At 40.0% G+C, this 25,244-nt stretch overlaps 1 protein-coding gene across 2 annotated transcripts in view; it reads right to left on the reverse strand.

Annotated features, from left to right (window-relative positions):
- Positions 1-25,244, reverse strand: part of CCDC138 (coiled-coil domain containing 138) — a gene marked incomplete at its 5' end in the record, with an annotated part of 92,560 nt that overhangs the window by 51,834 nt on the left and 15,482 nt on the right. For both annotated transcript variants that reach the window (XM_027772916.1, XM_014588988.1), the window contains 6 exon segments: positions 1,056-1,220; positions 4,005-4,112; positions 4,221-4,298; positions 11,046-11,165; positions 21,850-22,008; positions 24,989-25,170. In XM_027772916.1, coding sequence (XP_027628717.1) covers positions 1,056-1,220; positions 4,005-4,112; positions 4,221-4,298; positions 11,046-11,165; positions 21,850-22,008; positions 24,989-25,170 — 812 coding nt within the window.

Genomic DNA, 25,244 nt, shown 5'->3' on the forward strand with positions numbered 1-25,244 from the left:
AGGGGGGAAAGTGAGAAAGCAAGCCACCAGGTCCGGAACTTGAACTGTGGTCAGCCATGTGGGAGTGTCTAGCGCCTTAACCACCATGCCAACTGCTGATCCCATGGAGTATGTTTTTATTTAAAAATAATTTTTTTCTTTTCTTGGAGTATGTTTTTAATATCTAGTCTTTACTTTTAAAAGTATACATTTCCAGCATATTAAGAAAAATGTACCTATGAATTAATTTCAATTAAGTCTGAAATGAATCCTTTAGAACTGATTATTTAAAGAATTATTTAATTTTATTATTATTATTATTTTAAAGAATTATTTATTTAATTTTATTTATTCATCCATTTATTTTAATTTTGACCAAAGAGAGATAGACAGACAGACAGACAGACAGACAGAGAGAAAGTGAGAAAGCAAACCACCAGGTCCAGGATTTGAACCGTGTTTGGCCATGTGGGAATGTCCAGCACCTTAACCACCACGCCACCTCCTGGTCCCTATTATTATTATTTTAATTTGCTATAGTACATGTCTGTTCACCAAAGAGAAACAAGCGAGAAAGTGAGGAAGCAAGCTGCCAAGTCCAGAACTCAAATCCCAGCTGGCCATGTAGGAGTCCAGCGCCCCAACCACCACACTACCTGCTGGCCCCCAGAACTGATTTTGATATAATCCACTTTTATTCTATTTTTTTCTTGTCAAATATAGCATAGGCTTTTCCTTTTTTAAATTACATATTTTTTTATCATTAGTTTTTACGGTGTGTGCACTCAAGGGGGAAGAGGCTGGAGGTGTGAGGTAAGAAAGCACTGCTGGTACTGACCATGCCACAGTCCCTCTCCTCCATTTTCTTCTTGGGATTTGGGGCACGCATGCACACATGCCTGTTTTTCAAGCCACCAGGTCCAGGCCTCGAACCAGGCAGCCAGCCATGTGGGATCCCACCACCTTAACACCGTGCCACCTGGCTGGCCTGGCTTTTACTTTTTTAATCTCTGTCTACTAGAATTACATGCTTAAAATAAAATAAAATAAAATAAAATAAAATAAAACACACAAACCTTTACACATTTCTCCTGAATATCACTTCTCTGAGAAGCAGATTTGTTCAGTGGTTTTTCACCATCTATTCCATATTCTTCATGTCTCACTTTGCTAAGGTGATGATCTGAAATCCATTCCATGAAGATAGTTAAGAGCTCATAAACTTGTCCGTTAAAAGGAGCCTATATTCGAAGATTAAATCAAGCATTTATTTTAGTTTATAATCTCCTAAGACTTCAAGGCAAGGCCTAAATTTGATAACTGATTATCAAATAATTTACCTACAGCACTTCACTAAAATATTAAAAATATATTAAATGCTGGCTGAGCAAAGGCAAGAAAACTCATCATGATAAGAAAACTTAAAGTACTATACTTTATTATTAAAATAATTTTCATAATAGTTCTTTACTCAAGTTTGATACAGTATAAAGGAAAATTAGCCTTAGCATAAAAGCATGTACCAACATAATTAAGAGATTCTAATGAACTTAAAGATTCCCAAAGTTAAAAGATTTCCATTATGGAAGCTTGTATTCCCTTCTCCCTACAAGAGTTATTTTGTCCTTACAGTATAACATTCTAAAACCATAAAATGAATTTTTTTTCCTGGAAATCTTGTTCTCTGGGAGCCTATCAAAATGAGAGGAAAAATAATAAGAACTCTCACAAATTTATAAATTTAACTGGACTGATTTTTAGATTTATCTTAAAATGCACTTTTGGCCGATTTAATATTTTTCACATATCTATCTTAGGGAAGGAACTATTCTACATTTAATTAGCTTTTTAAAAATCGGCAAAGACAGAAAAGTATAAGAGGAAATTAATAACAAGGTAACAGTGCGCCAGCAGGTGGCATGGAGGTAAAGGTGGCTGGACCCCACATGGCCAACTGTGTGGTTTGAGTCCCAGATCCAAAAGAAAAAGAAAAAGAAAATCCTGCCAGATGTGCGTGTGCCCAAAACCCCAAGAGGAGAATGGAGCAGCAGCATGGCTACCCCTCTACGGGGGTGACTTCTCACTTTTCTTCTTTCTATAGGGTATATGAGCACATGTACCTATAGCAAACTGAAAAATAAATTAATTGAAAAGGCTACCTAAGTAGACATCAACCACAAAAACAGAGCCAAATAACTGAAGACAAAATGATAAACAGCAGAGTTACCACACATTACTCTGAACAAGAGTCATTTTTAATAGCCTCAATTTCTTTCAACTACAGATTAACTGCTTTAGATAAAAACTTCAATTATCTTCAGCATCTGGGTACAAAAATCTCTACTTTTTGATGTGCTTTACAGAAAGGACAAGAAATTTCTCACAATGATTAAAGCTCACAGTGAGAAAGCATTGCAATGTGATACCACTACCTACCGCTGGAAGGGTCAAAATAAGAACCACTAAAAACCCAAATGTTAGCAAGGTTGTGGAGTAGCCAATACTTCGTGTATTGCTAATAGCATAAAATGGCACTACAACCACCTTGGAAAAGAGTAGTTTCTTTTTTCTTTTCTTTTCTTTTCAAGTTTTTTCAATAGGGTATGTGCACTTGCCAGAGAAAGACAGTGAGCATGAAAGCGAGAAATTATCCCCCAGGAGGGACAGCCATACTACAATCACTTCTAATCCTGGGATTCTGGGCATACACACACACACACACACACACACACACACACACACACACCCCAGGTGTGACCCTCAAGTCACCAGGTCCAAGACTTGAACTGAAGTCAACCATGTGGGAGTCCAGTGCCTTAATCACCATGCTACCTGCTGGCCCTAAAACAGCATTTTCTTAAAAACATACATCTACATGGACTTGGAAATTCTAGTTGTGGTATAAACCCAAGATGAATGAAAATGTGTGTCTATAAAAACCTTGTATATGAATTTCATAGCAGCTTTATTCATAACAGACAGAAAGCAGAAAGAGCCCAGGTATCTATCAACAGAAGAACAGATCAAGGAAACCATGAAATATCACTATGTACTGTAAAGGAACGACTGACTGACCCAACGTTACGCTGAGAAAAAGAAGCCTCACACAAATGAGTGCACGCTATACGTCACTGACTGAAGTTCCAAAATAGGGAAGCCTAATTCGTGATGACAGAAATCAGCCCAACAACTGCTGGTAGCAGGGGAGACTAACCAGGAAAAGGCACAGAACCTTGTAGGCTGATGGGGGTGCTCTCCATTTAGTTAGAGGTGAATGAGTGCAAGCACAGGCTGAATATGCCTTATCCAAAATACCAGGGGCCAGAAGTATTTCAGATTTCAGATTTTTGCAGATTTTGTAATATATGCATATACATAATCTTGGCAGGGGGACCCAAGTCTAAACACAAAATTCATTTTTGTTTCAGATATACCTTTTGATTTTACACAATGTTTTCATGTTGCAGTGTTTGATGCAAACCCATCACTAAGTCAGGTATAAAATATTCCATCTGCAGCATCATGTCAGTGCTCAAAAAGTGTCAGTGCTGGCGCACTTCAAATAAGAGATTTTCAGATTAAGGATGGTCAACCTGCATTTGTCAAAACTAATCAAACTTTATACTTTAGCATCTGTGCACCATGCACAGATTTATACCTCAAGTTGAGAAAATTCTCAAGGAAAAAAAATATACATGAAGCCCACTCGGGGATAAGCTGCGGTCTTGACAGAAAAATACTGAATACCTGCAGAGTCTGGAGACACACTGAATAATAAAACCATTATTAACCTTAAGTTCCTGTGATTTGTCAGTGCTATTATATCAGAAACACTGATAAAATATTACTGCTTTTGTAAATAAAAGTAATGTTTGAAAAACATTACTTTGCAAAAAAAAATCTCTCTGTAAAAGAATTATTATGGAACGCTTTCATTATCAAAAAGAATACTGCTTAAAAACAAGGCTGAAGAAAAGAGCAATTTCCTCAGCTTTTCAATGGAGGTACTTTCAAATGTATCATACCTTGTAAGTTTTTGAAACAGGTACTTTTTCTTGTTTTAAACTTTTCATTTCATGAGCTGCATGAGAATTTCCTTTCAGTCTCTGTATTGTCATAAACTCATATTTCCTCTGCAACAGTACATATACATGAATTAAAGAACAACTGTATTAAAAGTAAACCTGAAGGTTGTCACTTAAAAATTCAGCAGTGTCTTAAGAGATGAGGAGGCACCATACCTGTAAATTATCTAAACGAGCTTGAACTCTTTTAGCCTGAATCTCCATTTTTCTATTTTCTTCACTTACTTCATTTAACTAAAAGAAGAAAAAGTTAGGTATTTCAATGAGTCCTAAATTGGTTTCATACTAGGGATTTCTCAGTCTACTCTCTTACCTGGTCTATATAACTAAGGAATGTAACAAAACACAGGTAGGAGCAATTGCGATGAAAATAGATTGCAGCATCTATTTGCAGCCTGATGATGCAGTCAGTAGCAAACTGAACTACAGCACTGGAAGCTACACGAAAGACTAGTTTGGATCCCCAGGCTGGCTTGAAAACATACAGGGTGCATGCATACATGCCCAGGATCCTGAGGAGCTGGAGCGCTGGAGAGGGTAGAACGTGGCATGATAAAACCGTGTCAAGGAGGTCTCTCTCTCTCTCCCCCTTTCCCCCCATGTCCTCACACTGGCTCTCTTTCGTTGATTGAAAGAATTAAAAAATAAAAATAGATCACAGCTAAAATCATCACTTTCCCCTAAAACACACACACACACACACACACACGCACACACACACACGCACACACACACACACAATGGGAAAAACTGACATCTTTATAATACTGAGTTTCCCCATCTATGAACATGGCATATCACTGAATCCACTGTCTTTATTTTCATAATGTCCTGTAGCTTTCACTATGAATGTCTTGTCCATCTTTCTTCAGATTTATTCCTCAGTCGTCAATGACTTTTGATGTTACCTATGGTACTTTCAATAGAGAGCATTTGCTATTGCTGTTGGTGTGTAGAAATAAGCTTGATTTTTACATACTGAACTTACATCCAGAAATACCACCAAATTTGCTTATTAATTCTAAGAGTTCGTCTGGAGAGTCTTTTGGATACTTATTTACGTAGGTATATAATGATGCCATCTGAGAATCATTTCTTCCTCTCCGAACTTTTTTATCCTTGTTGCACTGACTAACACTTTCTTTACGATGTCCAAAAGAAGTGGTGACAGCAAGAAGCTTTATTTTGTTTTGACCTCAGAAGTAAAAGCCTTCAATAACTTAACGTTAGAAATGATTTGTGTATGAGCCACCTCGTGGCATGGTGGTTAAAGCTACTGGATCCCACATGGCCAAAAGCATAGTTTGAATTCCACCTAGTGGCTTGAAAAACATGCTGGGCATGGGTGCATGTGTGCCCAAAATTCCAAGAGGAGAATGGAGAAGGAATCGTGGAAAGGTCATCCTCCTGGGAAGTGTTTTCTTACTTTCAGTCTCTCTTTCTCTCTCCAGTGAGCACACACGCCCTATAACATTTTTTTTTACAGGGATATTTTTGCTATACGGCATGTGCACTCATCAGAGAAACAGAGAGAAAGAATGTGAGAAATCACCACCCAGCAGAGACGAGTCCAACGACATAACTATTATACCATCTGCTGGTCCCAAACAAAAATTTTTTTGGAGAGGTTTTTACTATAGGTCACGTGCGCTTGCCAGAGAGACAGAAAGTGAGAAATCACTCCCCGGGGGGGATGGTCATGCCATAATCCCTTCTCTTCCATTCTCCTCTCGGGATCTTGGGCACACATGCACACGCACCCGGTTTGAGTTTTAAGCCACCGGGTCCGGGACGCGAACCATGGTCAACTACATGGGAGTCCAGCAACATAGCCATTACATTAACTGCTGGTCCCCCAAACAAATTTTAAAAAAGAAAAAGGGACCAAGTAGATGGTGTAATGGTTATGTCGCTGGACTCTCACATAGTTGATTGTGGTTCAAGTCCTGGACCTGGTAGCTTAAAACTCATGTCAAGCACATGTTTGTATATGCCCGAAATTCTGAGAGGAAAATCGAGGATAAGGAATTATGGTGTGGTCATCCTTCCTGGAGGGGTTAATTTCTTGCTTTCTGTCTCTCGGCGTCTCCAGTGAGAGTATGCGCCCTATAACAAAAACATCTCTCTTTAAAAAAAAAAAGGAAAAGAAAAAAGAATGACTTTTCTTGTTGAATTTTCTTTTATAGGTATGTACTTGACCAGAATTAAGAAGTTACCTTCTAGATCACAGGTGGCATTGTGGTCAATGTGCTGGACTCCCACATGGCCAACTGCAGTTTGAGTCCCAGATCTAGCAGCTTGCCTTCCCACTTTCTCTCTCTGTGTGTCTCTCTCTGGTGAGTGCATGTGCTCTATAGCAAAACAAAACTTTTTTTAAAGGGTTTTTTTTTTTTTTTTTTGGCTATAGAGGGTGTATGCTTGCCAGAGAGACAGAAAGAGATAAAGAGACGTAAAGTGAGAAATCAACCCGAAGGGGTAATGGCCACACTGCAATCCCACCTCCTCCATTCTCCTCTTGGGATTTTGGGCACACATGTACATGCACCCATTGTGAGTTTTAAGCCACCAGGTCTAGGACTTGAACCATGGTTAACTATGTGGTAGCCCAGTGACATAACCATTATCCTATCTGCTGGTAGCCAAAAATTAAAAAAAAAAAAAAAAACAATAATGGGGGCCGGCAGGTGGCATGGTGGTTAACAGCAGTGGACTCCCATGTAGCTGACCATGGTAAAAAGTCCCAGACCTGGTAGCTTGCTTTCTCACTTTTCCTTTCTCTCTCTGTGTCTCTCTAGTGAAACTGAAAAATAATAATAAATTAAAAATAAAGTGGATAATTAAAATAATTAAAAAACAACAGTAATGATAAATAAAATATTCTAGAAAGTTATCTTCTATTACTACTTATTAAGTATTACCGAATTTCATATCAATAGAAATTGTCACAAATTTTCTTTTATTAGATAATGCATTAATTTTCCAATGTTAAACCACTCATGTTTTACTAGACTAAATCCCACTTAGTTGTATTATCTTATGTATTAATGGATTTAGTTTGCTATTTAAAAATTTCTGATCCTGTATACCTGAGAAAGAACGGTCTGTACTTTTTGTTTTCTTGTAATGTCAAGGGTTAGTTCCAAGGTTGTCTTGGCTTCATATAACAAGTGAAGGAGGTTTCCTCTTTTTCTATTCTGTATTTAAGGTATATGAAAACTCCCTCCTTTTTAAAAAATTATTTTATTTAATTTTATTTATTATCATTATTAGTTTGATCAGAGAAAGACAGAGAATGAAAGTAAGAAAGCAACTGCCAGGTCCAAAACTTGAACTGCTGTTAGCCATGTGGGAATCCAACGTCTTTAACCACCATGCCACCTGCAGGCCCCCAAAATTCTCTCTTTCTAAAAGCCAGGCATCAGTCTTATTATTTATTCACTGAAAGTAAGGTATCATATTTTTTCCCCACTGACTATTTCTAAGATTTTCTCTTTATCTAAAGTATTCGGCAATCTTAAAATGGTATGGGGGGGCCGTCAGTGACATCGTGGTTAAGGCGGCTGGATCCACATGGCCGACTGTGTGGTTTGAGTCTCACACTGGGCACATGTCTGTGTGTGCCTAAAGTCCTGACAAGAAGAAATGGGGAGAGGGGACTGCGGCATGGCCTTTGCCCATGGGGGTGCTTCTTACCTTTCTTCTCTCTCTGGTGAGCATGTATGTCCTCCAGAAAATTTAAAAGAAAAAGATAGGGTGGTTGTGTATAGTTTCCCTCATTCTTTATCACCATCAGTCAGTCTCTTGAATATGTAGGCAGACATATCTTCATCAGTCAGTTTCTTGAATATGTAGGCAGACATATCTCACCAGTTTTGGGAAATTCTTGGCATTTATTTCTTCAGTTAGTTGACTTTTGCCCTATTTTATCTATCCTCTCTTTCTGGAACTCCTGTAAGTGAAACTTCTCAATTATGTTCCACAAGTCTCTTTCCTGGATATTCCATTCTTCCTTCATTCGATGCTTCAAACTGGAGGCTTTTTTATGACACTACCTTCCAGCTCACAGACCCTTTCTTCCTCTATGTCTTGTATGTTGTTAAATCCATTCACTGGCATTCTTAAACTGAATGCTTTTTCAGTTTCGGACCATCAATTCAATTCCTTTTTTAGATTCCAATTTTTGAATAAAGTTCTGTCTTTTCTTTTTACCTTCTTGAACATATGATTCATTATTCTACAGCCACTGCCTGTTATCTGTAATATCTGACATTCTATGGTTTCTCTTCCTTCATATTTGGTCACATGGTCCTGTCTTTTGATGCCGTTATTAATTTTGTATTGAATAAAGGTATTACATAGCAGACACTGAAAAGTGTCTTCTCCCCCAGACAAGCATGAGCTCTTCCTCTGCTTCATATTTAAAACAAGTGAGCACCTTACTCTGATCAGGAACTGAGACCAGCGAAGGCCTGCTTTGGTTTGAGGAGGGTTCCATCCACCTCCAGCACACCTGCTCCTAAGGTGCAGCATGGCTCCTTTCAACTGTGATACTGAGGTGTTCTCTGACACGGTCCCGATGGGTCTGGAACATTAATCCTTGTCCTCTCCGTGACAGTACTTCATGGGAATACGTGTGGCCAGAAGGCAGTACAGTGAAAATGGCATGTGCTGTGAGGCTGGCCCACACAGGAAGGTTCGGGGTTTGTTTCCAGAACCTTCTTCAACATGGCAGGCACACATGTGCTCATGATCCAGGGCTGGCTCAGGCTGCTGGTGGATCATGGCATCAGGACCCTGCTGGGGGGTGCTGCCTCTCTCTTTCGATCAAGAAATAAGTAAATACACTGTTGGTTTTTTTTAAATGAGAAATACTTTAAAATTATTATAAAAGCAAACTCATATACAGCACTATCCAGAATTCATATGTAAGTCAGTCACAGAAATAATATACCCTTTAATCCTGTAATTTAAACTACGTGCCACTCATCTTGCCACAAGCAGGCCAAATCTGCTCACTGCTTGTTTTTATGAGAATACAGTCATCTTGTAACACAGCCATACTCGCGCATTTCCTCATTGTCTGTGGCTACTTTTGCACTGACAGCAAAGTGGAGTCCCTGAAACAGAGACCACATGGCCCTCAAGCCCAAAATATTTACTACTTGGTTGTTATATAAAACTTGAAGACCTCTGATCTACTCTACGCACAGTAGCTATAAATAAGCCTTCTGCCCTCGGTGACAGAGCATTTCTCCCAAGGTCTTTCAGTTAGGATACACCAGCTCATAAATCTAATTATTGACAGGCCCAATAATTAATAACCTGCCTAGTTAATCACCACATGTTCATGGAATCCCATGCAAAATTATTAAGGATTCTAGGAACCTTAGAGACACAGGCAACGATACACCTACGCTAGCAACTAGCAACTACTGAGAGGCAGAGGCTGCCGGATTGAGGTCATGGGGGAGCTGTCTCTTCAGAGATAACACAGGCGTCTAGACAGTCAGGCAAGGTCGCGGTCCATCTGCAGGGGGTAATAAATGAGATCAGGGAAGCCAGGGAATTAGATCGAGTGAGAAACAAGGCCCCTAAGTATCTCTGCCAAAGAGTAGGGAGGTAACAAGTGGAAACAACGGGAGTCAAAAGGAGGAACAGAACTGGGGACAGACAGCTGGCTACGAATTCTAGGGGGCAAATTACCTAAGAATCTGAGCTCAGCTACATTTCGGAATCCATAAAGCTTCCCAGCCCCATGCTCTGAGTTTCAAAGTGGTGGGGTTTACTCCAATTTCTGCCCATCTACTCCTCCCCACACAGTCAAACATACACATGATCATTCTGTCGTTCTTTAATATAGTCCTCTACTTCCATATCTTTCTAAAACTGGCAGAGGGAGGGGAAAAAAGACATAATTCCCCCAAAATATTTGTTAGAAAGCTTCACTGTAAGGGATAGACCTAACCACAGCCCCGACATGAGTAATCACACGGCAAGGGGATGCCAGTCTGTAATGAGCAGACTCTCACCACGGAAGGGCTTGAGTTTAGGGGTGCACAGCACAGGGTAGATTCTCAGAAAGTAAATAAATGTTAAATAAGCAGTAGCAAGTAAGAGCAGGTACAACAATATTAAAGTCAGAAAGTAGTGCCTAAACTGTCATTAGCTCTCAGATCTTCAGGTTCATTTCTTTCGCATGTCTTTTTGTTTTGAAGTCATTTGTTTGGAGAGAGAAAGAGAGAGGAACATTCTAGACAAGATCTTCATGACGCAGTCCTCCCCAAGTCTTGGAGCCAGCCAGGATCACAGACACACCCATAGGTGTAGCTGGTATGTTGAGGTGGACCCAGGACACGAACCTGGAGCCTTCCTGCAAGGTCTTTGGCATGACGCAAACAGCATCTCTACTGCCTGCACCATCACAACTGAACCTTCGTTTTCTTTTCTTTCTTTTGGAAAGAAATAAATAGGGCTATAGGGTGTGTGCGCTTACCAGAAAGACAGAGAGTGACAGAGAGACAGAAAGCAAGAAATCACCCTCCAGGGGGATGGCCATGCCACAATCCCTTCTCCTCCATTCTTCTCTTGGGATCTTGGGCATGCACGCACATATGTCCGGCATGAGTTTAAGCCACCGGGCCCAGGACTCGAACCATGGTCGACTACATGGGAGTCCAGCGACATAGCCATTAAACCAATTGCTGGTCCCCTGAAACTTCATTTTCTTGCTTTTAATCTACTGTAATAATGTTCTTTTGTTTTAAGATGTTTCAAATTGCCAAATACCTCAGTTGGGTGCTAGAACAAATGAAGAGAAGGAATGAAGAGTTTAAGAACATTTTATTTGTATTTTATAAAGCCAGTATATAAATTCAATCAATATTGTCTCTAGCTGAAATATGTTCTAAGACCAATCTAAAACACATTACATATACATCTAAGGATGCCTTATAATCTAATATATATTAAAATACATCTTACCTGTTTTTTTAAGTTATCATTCAGTTCTTTCAATGAATCAAAAGAGGACTTCAGTCTCTTGCTCTCTTTATTCTTTTCCTTAAGAACTTCAGTTAAGTGTTCAACTTCCGCATCATGTTGCTTGGAATGAAAAAATATCTGATCTCAAAATTGTGTAAGGAGTTATTACTAATGCTACAGAACATAAATTAATTACAAATTACAATTTCTCCAATCACAAAAACTTTAATTAGTTTATTTAAGCATAGGTAATTAATGTAGCACTTAATTTATGAAAATAGTATTATCGACCAAAGTAATAATAAAACATCAAAAGCATTTGTGAAATGCATATAAAACACATAAGGGCTCTTCAAAAAGTTCATGAAAAACTAATGATTATGATTAAACTATGAATCAATCTTGGGACCAGCAGTTAGCGTAATGGTTATGTTGCTGAACTCCCATGTAGCCAACCACAGTTCAAGTCTCGGACCCAGCAGCTTAAACTCACACCGGGTGCGTGTGGGTGCGTGCCCAAGATCCCGAGAGGAGAAGGGATTGTGGTGTGGCCATCTCCCCAGGGGGTGATTTCTCGCTTTCTATCTCTCTGTCTCTATCTTTGTGGCAAGCGCATACACCCTATAACAAAAATCTCTCCAAAAAAACTATGAATAAATTTCAAACTTTTTGAACTAAAAGAAACTGGTACCGTAATTCCATTTTTCCACAAACTTTTTGAAGTCTCTCATTACCATACAAATTAAGTAGCCATAAGTCTACTTCTGCTCAGAAAACTCTACCCAACAAAACTGACTGAAATATTTTCTATTTGACATCATGAAATAAGAAAACAATGAGGGCCAGTAAATGGTGTGGTGGCTGAGGTGCCAGACTCCCACTGGCTACCACAGTTCAAGCTCCAGACACGGTGGCTGGCTTTCTCACTCTCCCTCTCTCTCTCTGGTCAGGCTGAAGAATGGTAATAAAAAATAAAATTAAATAAATAACTAAAAGAAAATAATTAAATAAAAAAGGATTTCTGATCTTTTCTGATACTAATAAGCTATTCATAGCTTTATATGAATAGATTTATATATTAAAATGTAAGGTGCACATTCCTCTTGAGGAGTATGAGAAATATTCTATAGATAGAACAAGCTAATTTCTTATTTTCATATAGTATCTAATATTTTATTTTTACCAAAGAGCACATGTACTCACCAGGAAAAAAGAGAGAGAGAGAGAGAGCACACATACCCCCATGGGGTTTGTCAAGTCAAGGCCACGATCCCTTCTGTCCATTTCTCGGTCCTCTGAGAATCTGGGACGTGCATGCACATGGGCCCAGCGTGTTCTCAGGCTGCCAGGGCTGGGGTTCAGACAGCACAGTCAGCCATGTGGAATCTAACTCCCTCAGCTATTAGCCCATGGAGCCGGCCCAACAGCTCAAACTTTTTAGCCAGTTTTATATCTCAAAAAATGTTAAAAATATAATAAAATTTCTCTGAGTCTCCAACTCTCCTTAATCGGTTTTATAAATGATTAAATCAACTTCCCCTCTAATTACATTTAAATGAAATAGCATATTTTAAGTTTTAAATGAGACATAATTTCCTTCACGTTCTATTCTCATAAGTATTAAAACAAGCAAGTTTCTGTAAGAAATCAAGGAACAATTTCCTCCTCCTAAGTAATCATAAAAATACAATTACTGATAAAATAAAGCAGTTGTCTTCATACTTTCTTTTAATTTTAGATTTTTTTGCTATGGGGTGCATGTGTGCGCTTGCCAAAGAGACGTAGAGATGGGGACAGTGAGAAATCATCCCCCAGAGGGCTGCCACAATCTCTTCTCCATTTTCCTCTTGGGATTTTAGGCATGCAGACACATACGTCCTGTGTATTTTTCAAGCCACCAGGTCTGGGACTCAAACCACATGCGTGTGGATTTGGCACCTTAACCACCAGGCCACCAGCTGACCCCCACCTTTATATTCAATAAGAAGGGAAGACAGTCAATTCTAAAGAGAAAGAATCAAGACTGAGATGAGGAGGAACAGATCTGAGAATCTAAGCATTTGTTTTCTAGTCCTGTGAAAACATTTTTTTTTTTTTGGTAGTTTTATCACTATGTTACTATGTTTCTTCAAGTAGCTTAGTAGCTTTCTTTATCATGGACCAAAGTAACAATAAAATATCAAAAGCATTTGTGAAATGCACATTAAAACATATAAGGGATCTTCAAAAAGTTAATGAAAATGGGTATTATGATAAAACTATGAGTAAATTTCAAATTTTTTGCATTAAAATAAACTGGTTCTTTAATTCCATTTTTCCACAAACTTTTTGAAGTCTCTTTATATTATCACACAAATTAAGTAGCAATAAGTCTACCTCTGCTCAGAAAATTCTACCCAAGGAAAGGCACTGAAATATTCTCTATCTGACATCGTGAAATAAGAAAACAACGGAGGCCAGTAAATGGAGGTGGCTGAGGCGCCAGATGCCCACATGGTTATTTTTAAAACTAGTTAATACTTTGGGAACCAGCTCTTAGCGTAATGGCTATGTCGCTGGACTCCCACGTAGTCGACCACGGTTCGCGTCCTGGACCCAGTGGCTTAAAACTCACGCCGGGCGTGTGTGCGTGCCTGCCCAAGATCCCGAGAGGAGAATGGAGGAGAAGGGATTGTAGCATGACCATCCCCCTCTGGGGGGTGATTTCTCGCTTTCTGTCTCTCTGTCTCTCTCTGTCTGTCTGGTGAGCGCATGTGCCCTATTGCGAAAACCTCTCCAAAAAAAAAAAAACAACTCATGCCGGGTGCGTGTGCGTGTGTGCCCAAGATCCCGAGAGGAGAATGGAGGAGAAGGGACTGCGGTGTGGCCATTCCCCCTGGGAGGTGATTTCTCATTTTCTGTCTCTCTGTCTCTCTGACTCTGGCTGGTGAGCGCACGCGCTCTATAGCAAAAACCTCTCCCAAAAAAAAAAAAAAAAAATCTAGTTAATACTTTCATTGCCCAAATTTTCCCACATCTAAGTGACTAAAACCAGTGTCAGCTCCCTTTTCAGCATGGCAGGAGCAGCTCCCTGCAGTTCCAGTCAAAAACCCTCAACTTGACACAAAGAGCAAGTACCTGGGGCTGTGAGAAGTAAGCCAGATTAGGAAATGATTGTAGAAGGAAGTCCCAAGGTGTGAAGTTTCCTGTGTTTGTTTTTCCTTTTCTCTCAAAGTCTAACCTCAGGTGGGCTTCAGTCATGGAGAAGTGGAACAGAAACTTGCTCTAAAGCTCTGAGACAAAGCAGGTCTCCCCTGCAGAGAAACCAGGAAGAGGGACCCCATGAGCGGGTGTGGGGAGGAACTGGAGAAGAAAGAGGATCCTCTCACTCTGGCACACATGGACCCATATAGACCAGGTTCACCCCAGAGATGCAGGCACAGGACGGACCAAGAGCAGGGAGGAAAGGCTCGGAGAATGGAGCTCGGTTTAAAGTGACGCCCCAAGTATGGCGTAACGGTTATGTCTGGCAAAGAGCCACAACAGCACCACAAAGGCTTTGAGAGCTAAGACTTGAAACTGCTTCCTGGGTCTCAGACGACCCCTAAGTGGCAGCACGAACAAGACAACTCCAAAGCAACACTGCAAAGGCTTCGGAGGCTGGGCTGAGCCTGGAACCACTGCCCACAGAAGGTAGGAAAATTGTGGCCCAAACTTTAAAAAACAACGTTCTCCAGAAGATTTTTTTTTAATTTCCAAATAACATGTTCAACTAAAAAAAAAAAAAAGACAAAATCAAATAAAATTACATGACAGTGTCGTTCAGGTAAAATATTGGTAGAAACGATAGTATATTTCAGGGCTTAATTGATTTAATAAGAGGTTCAAGTTATAGGAATCTAAAAGGAAGGGTGAGGACAAATAACATGATACACTAATACGTTTCTGCATATAGCAAGCCTTTCCCCTCATGGAGAAATAATTTAATTAACACAAAAGTACTGAACAATTAGTGGTCCTCATCTGGCTTAGGACTCATGAACTGAATTGCCATTAAACATCCCAATAGTGAAACCTAGGCCAGGCCCATCCTGAGATGGATACTGAACTGGAGCTGTGAACTATTGCTTTCCTTGACCAAACATGAAGATTTTCTGCTGAGACTTCCCCTTCCAGAATCATTTCTAGTGGCCTCTACGCACTAAGTATCTAGACAGGTCCAAGTGAACAGGATCCAAACATGTGAATACAATTATGGTGAGAATATTCGTCTATTCCCACTGAATTCGATGCACAGAGTGAAAATGGAATGGAAGAGAGACTGAGATCATCTAGATCCTCCTGCACATCTCTGAACACTCAGATTGAACTTCAAGAATTAGGAAGAAACGCACCATCCATCAGATGACTAGAAATCACCGCAGGATCACAACAAATATGGGAAAGCAAGAACATGCCTTTCCTCCAAGTGAAAAGTATAATTTCTCTTCATCCTCAGACAGTACGATGAAACTCATGGAAATATCTGATAAAGAATTTAGAATATTCATAATGACAAAGCTAACAGAGATGGAAGAGAAGAGAGACAATGAACTGCAGTAGAGGCAGGAGAAAGAAGCCGATGAGTTCCAGGAGGTGAGGAAGTTCTTGCAAGATCTAAAAGAGGAAATACACACTTGAAAAAAGAATCAAATGGACCTGTTAGAGATGAAGGCTGTAATACAGGAAGTCAAAACCTCCCTTGAAAGTATTAAAAGCAGGCTAGATAATACAGAAAATCAAATCTCAGATGTAGAAGATAGAATCGCTGGCCTAGAAAAATCCACCATGAAGATTGAGAAAATTGTCCAAAAAATTAGAATAATATACGAGAAATACTAGATACCATTAAACATCCAAACATCAGGATAACTGGTATCCCAGAGACTCAAAAAGGCATTTATAATCAATTCCATGAAATCTGGATGAAATTTTTCCAAACCTAGAGAGGCATTCAAAGATCCAGTCCCAAGAAATACAGAGGACCCCAAATAGAATCAACTCAAGAAGATCTTCTCCAAGATACATTATAGCCAGATTGACCAAAACCACAGACAAAGACAAGATACTGAGACTGGCAAGAGAAAAACGGCAAGTTACCTACAAAGGATATGCCGTCAGGCTAACAGCGGACCTCTCATCAGAAACAATGTGAGCTAGGAAAGAATGGGAAAATATATTCAAAGTGTTAAGGGAAAAGCAATTTCAACCAAGAATACTGTACCCGGCAAGATTATCCTTCATATGGGAAGAAAAGACAAGAACATTCTCTGATAAACAAAATCTGAAAGAAATTACCAGCACCAGATCAGGTCTCTAAGAAGTTCTCAAGGGAGTGTTATATCAGGAAAATTAAATACAGACACACAGAAATAAGAGTTCAAAAACTACGAAAATGGTCAACTTAATCGTAGGGACAACTCTGGAGTCGAATATTATATCCCAGAATTTAATCAGGAAGATCGAACCACAACAGAAGATAGATTAAGTACATGAGACCAAACTGGTAAAATAGCATTTTATAACTTTTGACTAAAACACTAGGCTTTGTTTTCTGGTTTTAAGGACTTTTATCCTGTCTTGAGGTGTCGATAGGTTCATGTACCTACTATTTGAACAGAATCCTACCTAACCTGTGTCCTTTTTTTGGGGAGAGGTTCTTTGCTATAGAGCGCATGTGCTCGCCAGACAGACAGAGACAGAGAGACAGAAAGTGAGAAATCATCCCCTCTCCTCCATTCTCCTCTCGGGATCTTGGGCATTCACGCACACGCGCCCGGCGTGAGTTTTAAGCCACTGGGTCTGGGACGCGAACTGCGGTTGACTATGTGGGAGTCCAGCGACATAGCCATTACGTTAACTGCTGGTTCCCATTGGAGAGGTTTTTGCTATAGGGCACGTGCACTTGCCAGACAGACAGAGACAGAGAGCTAGAAAGCGAGAAATCACCCCCAGAGGGGATAACCACACTGCAATCCCTTCTCCTCCATTCTCCTCTCGGGATCTTGGGCACGCAGACACATGCGCCCGGCGTGAGTTTAAGCCACCAGGTCTGGGATTCGAACCGTGGTCAACTACGTGGGAGTCCAGAAACATAGTCATTATGCTAACTGCTGGTTCCCTGACCTGTTCCCTGACTAAGTTTTAAGCAAAGTTCCTTAGCATTTCTTTGATTTATTAAAGCTAAAATTGTTTTTCTTGAAATTAAAGAAAATATTAAAAAAATCTTTTTAATGAATAGTAAGCATCAGCTAGGTGCTACCTTATTGTATATTCATTCTACTCAGAGTTTCACGCCTAAAGCAGACATGTGTTCACAGATACGTACATACCAGCTGAACTTGCTATTGAAAGTAGTTAGATTATTTAAGAAATTATGTGAATCAATAAAATGTGGGAGAAAAAAGGAATGGAAAACAACTCTAGACACCTGGGATTATGTGGGAGGAGGGTGGGAAATGGCAGAGGGTGAGAAATAGGGGAAAATATATGTATATACAGATGTGTGTATATATATATATATATATATATACACACACACACACATATCAAACTAGAAATGGAAAATTACTGATGATAACATGCATGATTAAGCCACTATGCAGTGTATTCTGGATGGGAAATCACATTTTGCATGCTGTGACGATGCTTAGGGAATGAATGTAAATTAATTAATTATTTTTAATGTTTCAGAAAATAAAAGGAAAAAACACATCCCATTAGTTGAGTCTAAATTTTTAAAACTTTAGCCATTTTTTTTTTTTTTTGGAGGGAGAGGTTTTTTTGCTATAGAGTGCGTGCGCTTGCCAGCCAGAGATAGAGAGACAGAAAGCGAGAAATCACCCCACAGGGGGGATGGTCATGCCGCAATCCGTTTTCCTTCACTCTCCTCTCGGGATCTTGGGCACACACACACACATGCGCCCGGTGTAAGTTTTAAGCCACCGGGTCCGGGACGCGAACCGTGGTCGACTACGTGGGAGTCCAGCAACATAACCATTACGCTAACTGCTGGTTCCCAGCAATGTTTTATTAAAAAAAAAAAAAAAAGTTGTTGAAAAAAGACAAGCCTATTGTGTACAAGCAGAATGCATAATCACTAGCAGGAGCCTAATTAGCTACACCCTGCAGAGAGTAACGTGACTGAGCGTCAGTGTTTACCAAGTTTGAAATATGGCACTGATACCCGCCAAATGCCGTTAAAACTTCCAGAGACAGCTGAGAAAATGTGTGTTGGAGCATGGTTTATATTTGCTTTGAGAGGTAGAGTTTGGAAGACAGGTATGATCGACTCATCTCCAGAAGATTCTAATAGGACCCAGAATCTATATAATTAATATCAAGAAGGTCTCATATATAATCCAATATTCACCAGACATACAAAGAGCTAAAAGAAGGTGACTAAATGTCAAGTAAAAAAGACAATTAACACATGCCAATCCTGAGGCACCCAGATGAACTTCTCACTGTGCTGCATCAGGTAAAGTACGTGCAATGGGAGCCAGGTACTGGACTCCCACATGGCTGACTGAGGTTCAAGTCCCAGACCAGGCAGCTTGCTTTCCCACTTTCTGCCTCTTTCTCTCTCTGATGAGCACAAGTGCCCTATGCCAAATTGAAAATAATACTATCAATAATAATAATAAATAAAATAAAATAAATTTTTGGAGAGGTTTTTGCTATAGGGTGCGTGCGCTCACCAGACAGAGAGACAGAGAGATAGAAAGGGAGAAATCACCCCCCAGAGGGGATGGCCACACCACAATCCCTTCTCCTCCATTCTCCTCTCGGGATCCTGGGCACGCACGCACACGCACCTGGCATAAGTTTAAGCCACCGGGTCCGGGACTCGAACCACGGTCAACTATATGGGAGTCTAGCAACATAGTCATTACGCTAACTGCTGGTCCCCAAATTAAATATTTTTAAAGTGCAATGCAAATGGATATACATGTAAAACAAGAAATTCTTACAAGGAAAGTGAAAAAAGTATTTAGAAAAAGGACAGGTTCTGTGGCATGGCAGTAACGTGCTGCTCAAAGACCCACATTCCACATGGGCCGTGGTTTGAATCCCCTCCCAGCTGGCTGAGACTCCGGGCATGTGCATGAGTGCCCGGGATCCCAAGGGCTAGAGGACTGCAGGCGGGGTCCCTACATGATCTGACACTGGGGGTCTTATGGAAGGGGGTCCCTGTCCTTTTTCTCTCTCACGTATGTGCATATACACTTTGTCATGAAGAAAGAAGAAAATATAACTGTTTAAACAAAGAAAGTGAAAATAACTGGAAATGTCAGAACTTTTAAGATATAAAAACTCACTAGATGGGCTTAATGGATATGAAAAATTAAACCGAACCATTAGAAATTTTGGAACTTTAATATATAAGAAATGAACCAGCCCGCAACATGGCAGTTAAGGTGACTGGATGCCATCTGGCCACCTGTGTGATTCAAGTCCCAGACCTGGTGGCTTGATAAACATGCCAGGTGTGCGTGTGCATGGCTAAAAATCTGAAAGGAGGGAGAGATGGAAGAGGGGGAGCGTATGACGACCAGTCCCTACAGGGGATGCCTTCTCACCTTCTTTCTCTGTGTGTGTCTCTTGTGAACACACATGCCCTCTGGCAAAATTAATATAAAATATAAGAAATAAAATTTGGCGAGCACATGTGCCCTCTGGCCAAAACTTGAAGAGAAAAAAAAAAAAGAAAGAAACTTAGTAGAGGGACCAGTTGGTGGTGTGATGGTTAAGGCACTGGACTCCCACATAGCCAATCAAGGTTTGAGTTCAAGGCTGGCAGTTTGTTTTCTCACTTTCTCTGTCTCTCCCTGGTGAGCGCACGAGTCCTACAGCAAATTTTAAAAATAATAATAAATAAAATTAAATAATTCTGGGGGAAAAACACAGTAGTATATAAAGATGAAAAAAAACAAAAAATCAAGAACTTAAAAACAGATCAACAGAAATGATTTTATCCAAAGGACACAGTAGCGAGGCCAGCAGATAGCATAGTATTTAAGGTGAACTCCCACATGGCTGACCGTGATTCAGGTCCTGGTCCTGGAAGCTTGATTTCTCACTTTCCCTCTCTCTCTTTCTGGTGAACACATGTGCCCTATAGCAAATGAAAATAAAATAATAATAATGATAATAATAAATTGGATCAGCAGATGGTGGAATGGTTATGTCATTGGATTCCCATGTAGTTGACCGTGGAGAAGGGACTGCAATATTGCCATCCCCCTGGGGGGGGGGGAGAGGTGATTTCTCTTTCTGTCTCTGTCTCTCCAGCGGGTGCATGTGCCCTATAGCAAAAAGAATTTCCCTAAAAATAAATAAATATTAATAGTAGAAAAATAAGGGAAAAAAGAACAGAGCCTTGGAAATTTGTAGTAGTTGGGACCAGCAGATGGCATAATGGTTACATTGCTGGACTCCCACATAGTTGACTGTTCAAGTCCTGAACTCTGCAGCTTAAAAACTCACACCAGACGCATGTGCACATGTGTCCAAAATTCCGAGAGGAGAATGAAAATCCATAGTAGTAACAGCAAAAGGACTAACATATGAGTTCCAAAAGAAAGAAATAAAGCAACTGAAGCTCAATATTTAAAGAAATATTGACTGCAAACTTCTGCAAAAGAAGACTTACAAATTCAAGAGGCTTTGTAAATCCACAAACAGGATAAACTCACTGCTAAAAAACAAAAATAAAGAAAAAATCATAAAATGATGATATTTAACACAACATCCTGGAGAAGACAGCACTATCTGGACAGAAAATAAGTCAGTAGCTGCCAAAGGCTGAGGACCAGGGAAAGGAATAACCACAAAAAGGCATGTGGACACTTACAGAGTGTTGAAATTATTTTTTTTTAAGAATTATTTTATTTAATTTTATTTATTCATTCCTTTATTTTTTTAATTTAATTTTACCAGAGAGAAACAGAGAGAGAGAGAGGGAGAGAGAAAGTGAGAATGTAAGCCACCAGGTCTAGGACTAGAACCATGGTCGGCCATGTGGTCACTTTAACCACCACACCACCTGCTAGTCCCACAGAATGCTGGAATTATTCTTTAGCTTTTTTATGATGGTGATTGTAAGACTATGCATTTTTCAGAACTCACAGAAATGTACAACAAACAGTATAAATTTCATTCTACATAAGCTATGCATACAGAAGTGTGTCTTACGACGTGAAGTAAAGACATATGTTATACCATCTATAGAATACTCTTGCCAAAAAGTGTTTATTATTGTTAGGAAACTATCCGCAATGTGGCCTACTCTATAAGACTGCTGGTCTGGACGCTTCAGGTGAAATTCTCACAGAACCTAAAAATGGTGAGGTTGAGTGCTCTGGATTCCAAAGAGACATAACAGTCAAATACAATGCATGCATCCTGTCCAGTCCTTAACCAGAAAATAAACAGAGAACAGTGAGACACCTTAGGGAATGGTTGGGAGAGTGACAGCAGACTACATATTAAGTTATATTATTTAAGTAGCATAACTTTCCTGATACAGTAATGGCACAGAGAATGTCCTTTATTCCTTGGAGATGCATGCTGAAGTGCTGAGGGACACTGTGTCATGACTTTTACCAACTCCTTTCAAATGGTGCAGAAGAAAGCGTGTGTGTGCGCGCGTGTGTGTGTGTGCACGCGCTCGCAGAGGAGGAGAGAGGGACAGAGAGATAAGTTAATGTGGCTAAACATTAATAACTAGTGAATCCAAGAAAAAAAGGAGAAATATTATTCTAAATTCAAAAGCTATCGTTACCTCCTTTATAATCTGAAATCTTGTAAGAACCTCATCTTCAACACCTTTAATTTTACTCAAGGCATTTTCATGTCTGAAAAGCAGTTGTTCTCTTTCAACTAAAAAACGTTCTCGCTTTTGAAGTTCCTCAGCAAATTTCTGTTGCGCTGCAGTTTCACACTGTATCAAAACGTCAGGTAAAATAAATGCTTTTAAAAAGTGTATTCACAAAAATGCATTCATAATCCTTAACTATATTTTTATTCATTGATACTGCGGTTCAAATGATTTTTAGAAATACACGGGTCCCCAAAGAGAATCTGGATTACAATAATAGCAGGTCAAATGCACAGAAGTTCTATCACGGGGAGAGGGAGTAGTGAGATACTAAATGTATACAAAAATCCCAGCTAGATGGGAGGAATAGACTTTATCATTAATAGAAACTTTAGGTTTCTATTGCACAGCAGGGTGACTAGCATCAACAGCAATTTACTGTATACTTCAAGACAGCTAGAAAAAATGAGTTTGTTCACATCGCAAAGTAACAATAAATATTTGAGGTCCTAGATATGCTAATGACACTGATATGATCATTACTGTATTCACACATCGAAAGATTAATATTGTACCCCATAAATATGTACAACTATTGTGTACCAATTAGTTTAAAAAAAAAAATTCGGGACCAGCAGGTGACATGGTGGTTAAGGGCACTGAACTCCCACATGGCTGACTGTGGTTCGAGTCCCAGACCTGATGGTTTGCTCTCGATTTCTCTCTCCTCTCTCTGTGTGTCTGTCTCTAGTCAAAATTGTAAAATAATGATAAGTAAATAATTCTAAAAAAAAAGAAAGAAATGTCATATGAATTCCTTACATTAAAACTCACTTTAGGGAACCAGCAGTTAGCGTAATGGCTATGTTGCTGGACTCCCACGTAGTCGACCGCGGTTCGTGTCCCGGACCCGGTGTCTTAAAACTCACACCGGGCGCGTGTGCGTGCGTGCCCAAGATCCCGAGAGGAGAATGGAGGAGAGGGGATTGCGGCGTGACCGTCCCCCCTGGGGGGTGATTTCTTGCTTTCTGTCTCTATGTCTCTCTCTGTCTGGCAAGCACACGCGCCCTACAGTGAAAATATCTCCAAAAAAAAAAAATTCACTTTAAAAAATAAATTCTGTCTTGCTGTGAAATTATGTGATGCTATAGTAGGATTCCCTCACGGGGAGTCAAGATAATGTGGGGACCAAAATGGGTAGAGAGATATGGAAGTACTTCCCCATCGGGCTTCAATTCCATGCTCTACTTTGACTCTCTTTTCTTGTTGTTTTCCATCCCCTTGGACTGAAAGACTCCAGGCCTGGGTTAATGCACTCATCACCTGCCCTGCCCTGCCCTGATGCTACACAGCAATGACGAAAATTCACACACCCTGAAAAGTGGCACCATTGTGGCTTTATGAACTCAATCCTCTACTGGGTTATCAATGCAGTCCAGAATCTTTCTACATGTTTGCAGTCAGCTCTCTCTCCTATTCTCCAAAGAGTCTACTTCAAACCTTTTCTACTCTTTGTTAGTTCTGAACCTAACACTTCCCGCATGACTCTCTGTGGACGGAGTGGTCTCTAACTGCAGGGAGACAGAAGATGGGAAAAGGAAACATCAGTCTCCTGCCCTCAAGACACACACGCAGTTCTCCCTCTGTCTCAGTATAAACGCAGTCTCAGGATCTCACTGCCTCAAACCCTCTTCTGGAGACTCTCCTGTTTGTCCCCTAATATTTTCAAACTCTTCCATCCCATCTGAAAGGAGATCTCTCTTGACTCCACCTACTTATCTACTCCCTTACACACTCAAACTTCTGTAAGATGTCTACAGTTGTTGAGCTCCCTCTCTCTCCCTCCTTCCCTCCTCCCCTCCCTCTCTCTCTCTCTTTGAAGTTTGCCAGAGGACCTATGCCAGAGAGAGGTAGGAAGGGAAAGTGAGAAGGTGCCCCCTGTGGACAATGGTCTTGCTACAATCCCTTTTCCTCCACTCTCTCCTTTCAGGATTTTTGCGCACTACACACCAAGTACCAGGTGCGTTTTTCAAGCCATCGGGTCTGAGACTTGAACCGTTTAGCTGATCAGGTGAGATCCAGCTGCCTTAACCACCACGCCACCAGCTGGCCCAGCTGAACCCTCTTCTTTACCTCCCAATGAATATATCAACTGTAATCTTTTTCTGAGATAGTGTGTAATTACAATCTGAGTTATTTTGACAAAATGAGATACTGGTACTTAAAAATGTTTATTTCATGTGTATATAATGTGTTTCCATGGAGAACAATCTCAAACACAGAGTTCTGCTTTCTTCTCTAATCTGACTGCTTATGAAATATGCAAATTATATCCTTTAGAAACAAACAAAAATCCAAAGATAAATAAAGGCATAAATGCTCAGAGCTGAATTGAGATGAGAGTTGGCATGAGTACTTCTTCACACATCCATATTTAAAGACAATCAATCTAGAATATGGTTTTAGTCCCTTGTGTTGCTAATAACAGAAATGCCAGAGTCAGAGTAATTTAAAAAGAACAGAGATTTATTTATCGTAGTTCAGGGTTTTGAAGGGCCACATTGGTGAAGGTCTCCTTGCCTCTGGCCGGCATGCGGAGGGTGTGGAGGGTGCGGCTATGCCTGCCCATGTCTGTGTCTGCTCTGGTCTCTCTATAAAGCTACCAAGAGCTAATCATGGGGATGCACCCTCATTACCTCCCGAAGGGAAGTTACAATGCTGCTACAAAAGGAACCAAATCTGGGAACATGAATTTGGGGGGCGGGGAACATTCAAACTATAGCAAATACCTATTTCAAAAATCCTACTCTACCAGCACATTCTGTTTTATTCCGTAAGTATGAACAGGATGAGATGGGATAGGATAAACAAAACACAAAATCTGAAATCTACGACACCTGCCTAAAATAACACCACCAACTGTCCATTTTTCTCTGAATCATTACATTTTCCCTCCAGTAGTTTCTATTAAGTGAATGCATTCCTTTCTGCTTTTGCCTTAACTGGCACACTAAAGTGAAATGCCTTGTATTTAAATCTTATACATGCTTGTTTCTTAGAACATAAACATTTCTGAACTCTCGCTTTAGAATGAAGTTCTCACCTGCAGTTTCAGATGTATTTGAAATAATTCATCGTATATCTGATTGATCTGATGAGGAAGTAAGCTCTGCCTCTTTAATGCTTTAGACTTTGAAGAGCTGGCGGGCCTCAGAGGAGAGCCAGCTGCGTCATTACAATACTCTGTCCGAGGTTTAAGTGAGGTCACAGTATTTGGCAGGGCAACTGCAGAGAAAGTAAAATTTGAAGTAAAAACGTTATTAACTTACATATTCTTTTTTTTTTTTTTTTTGGAGAGA

Source organism: Tupaia chinensis, unplaced genomic scaffold (genome assembly GCF_000334495.1).
Source record: "Tupaia chinensis unplaced genomic scaffold, TupChi_1.0 Scaffold000041_1, whole genome shotgun sequence".
NCBI classification, from domain to species: Eukaryota; Metazoa; Chordata; class Mammalia; order Scandentia; family Tupaiidae; genus Tupaia; species Tupaia belangeri.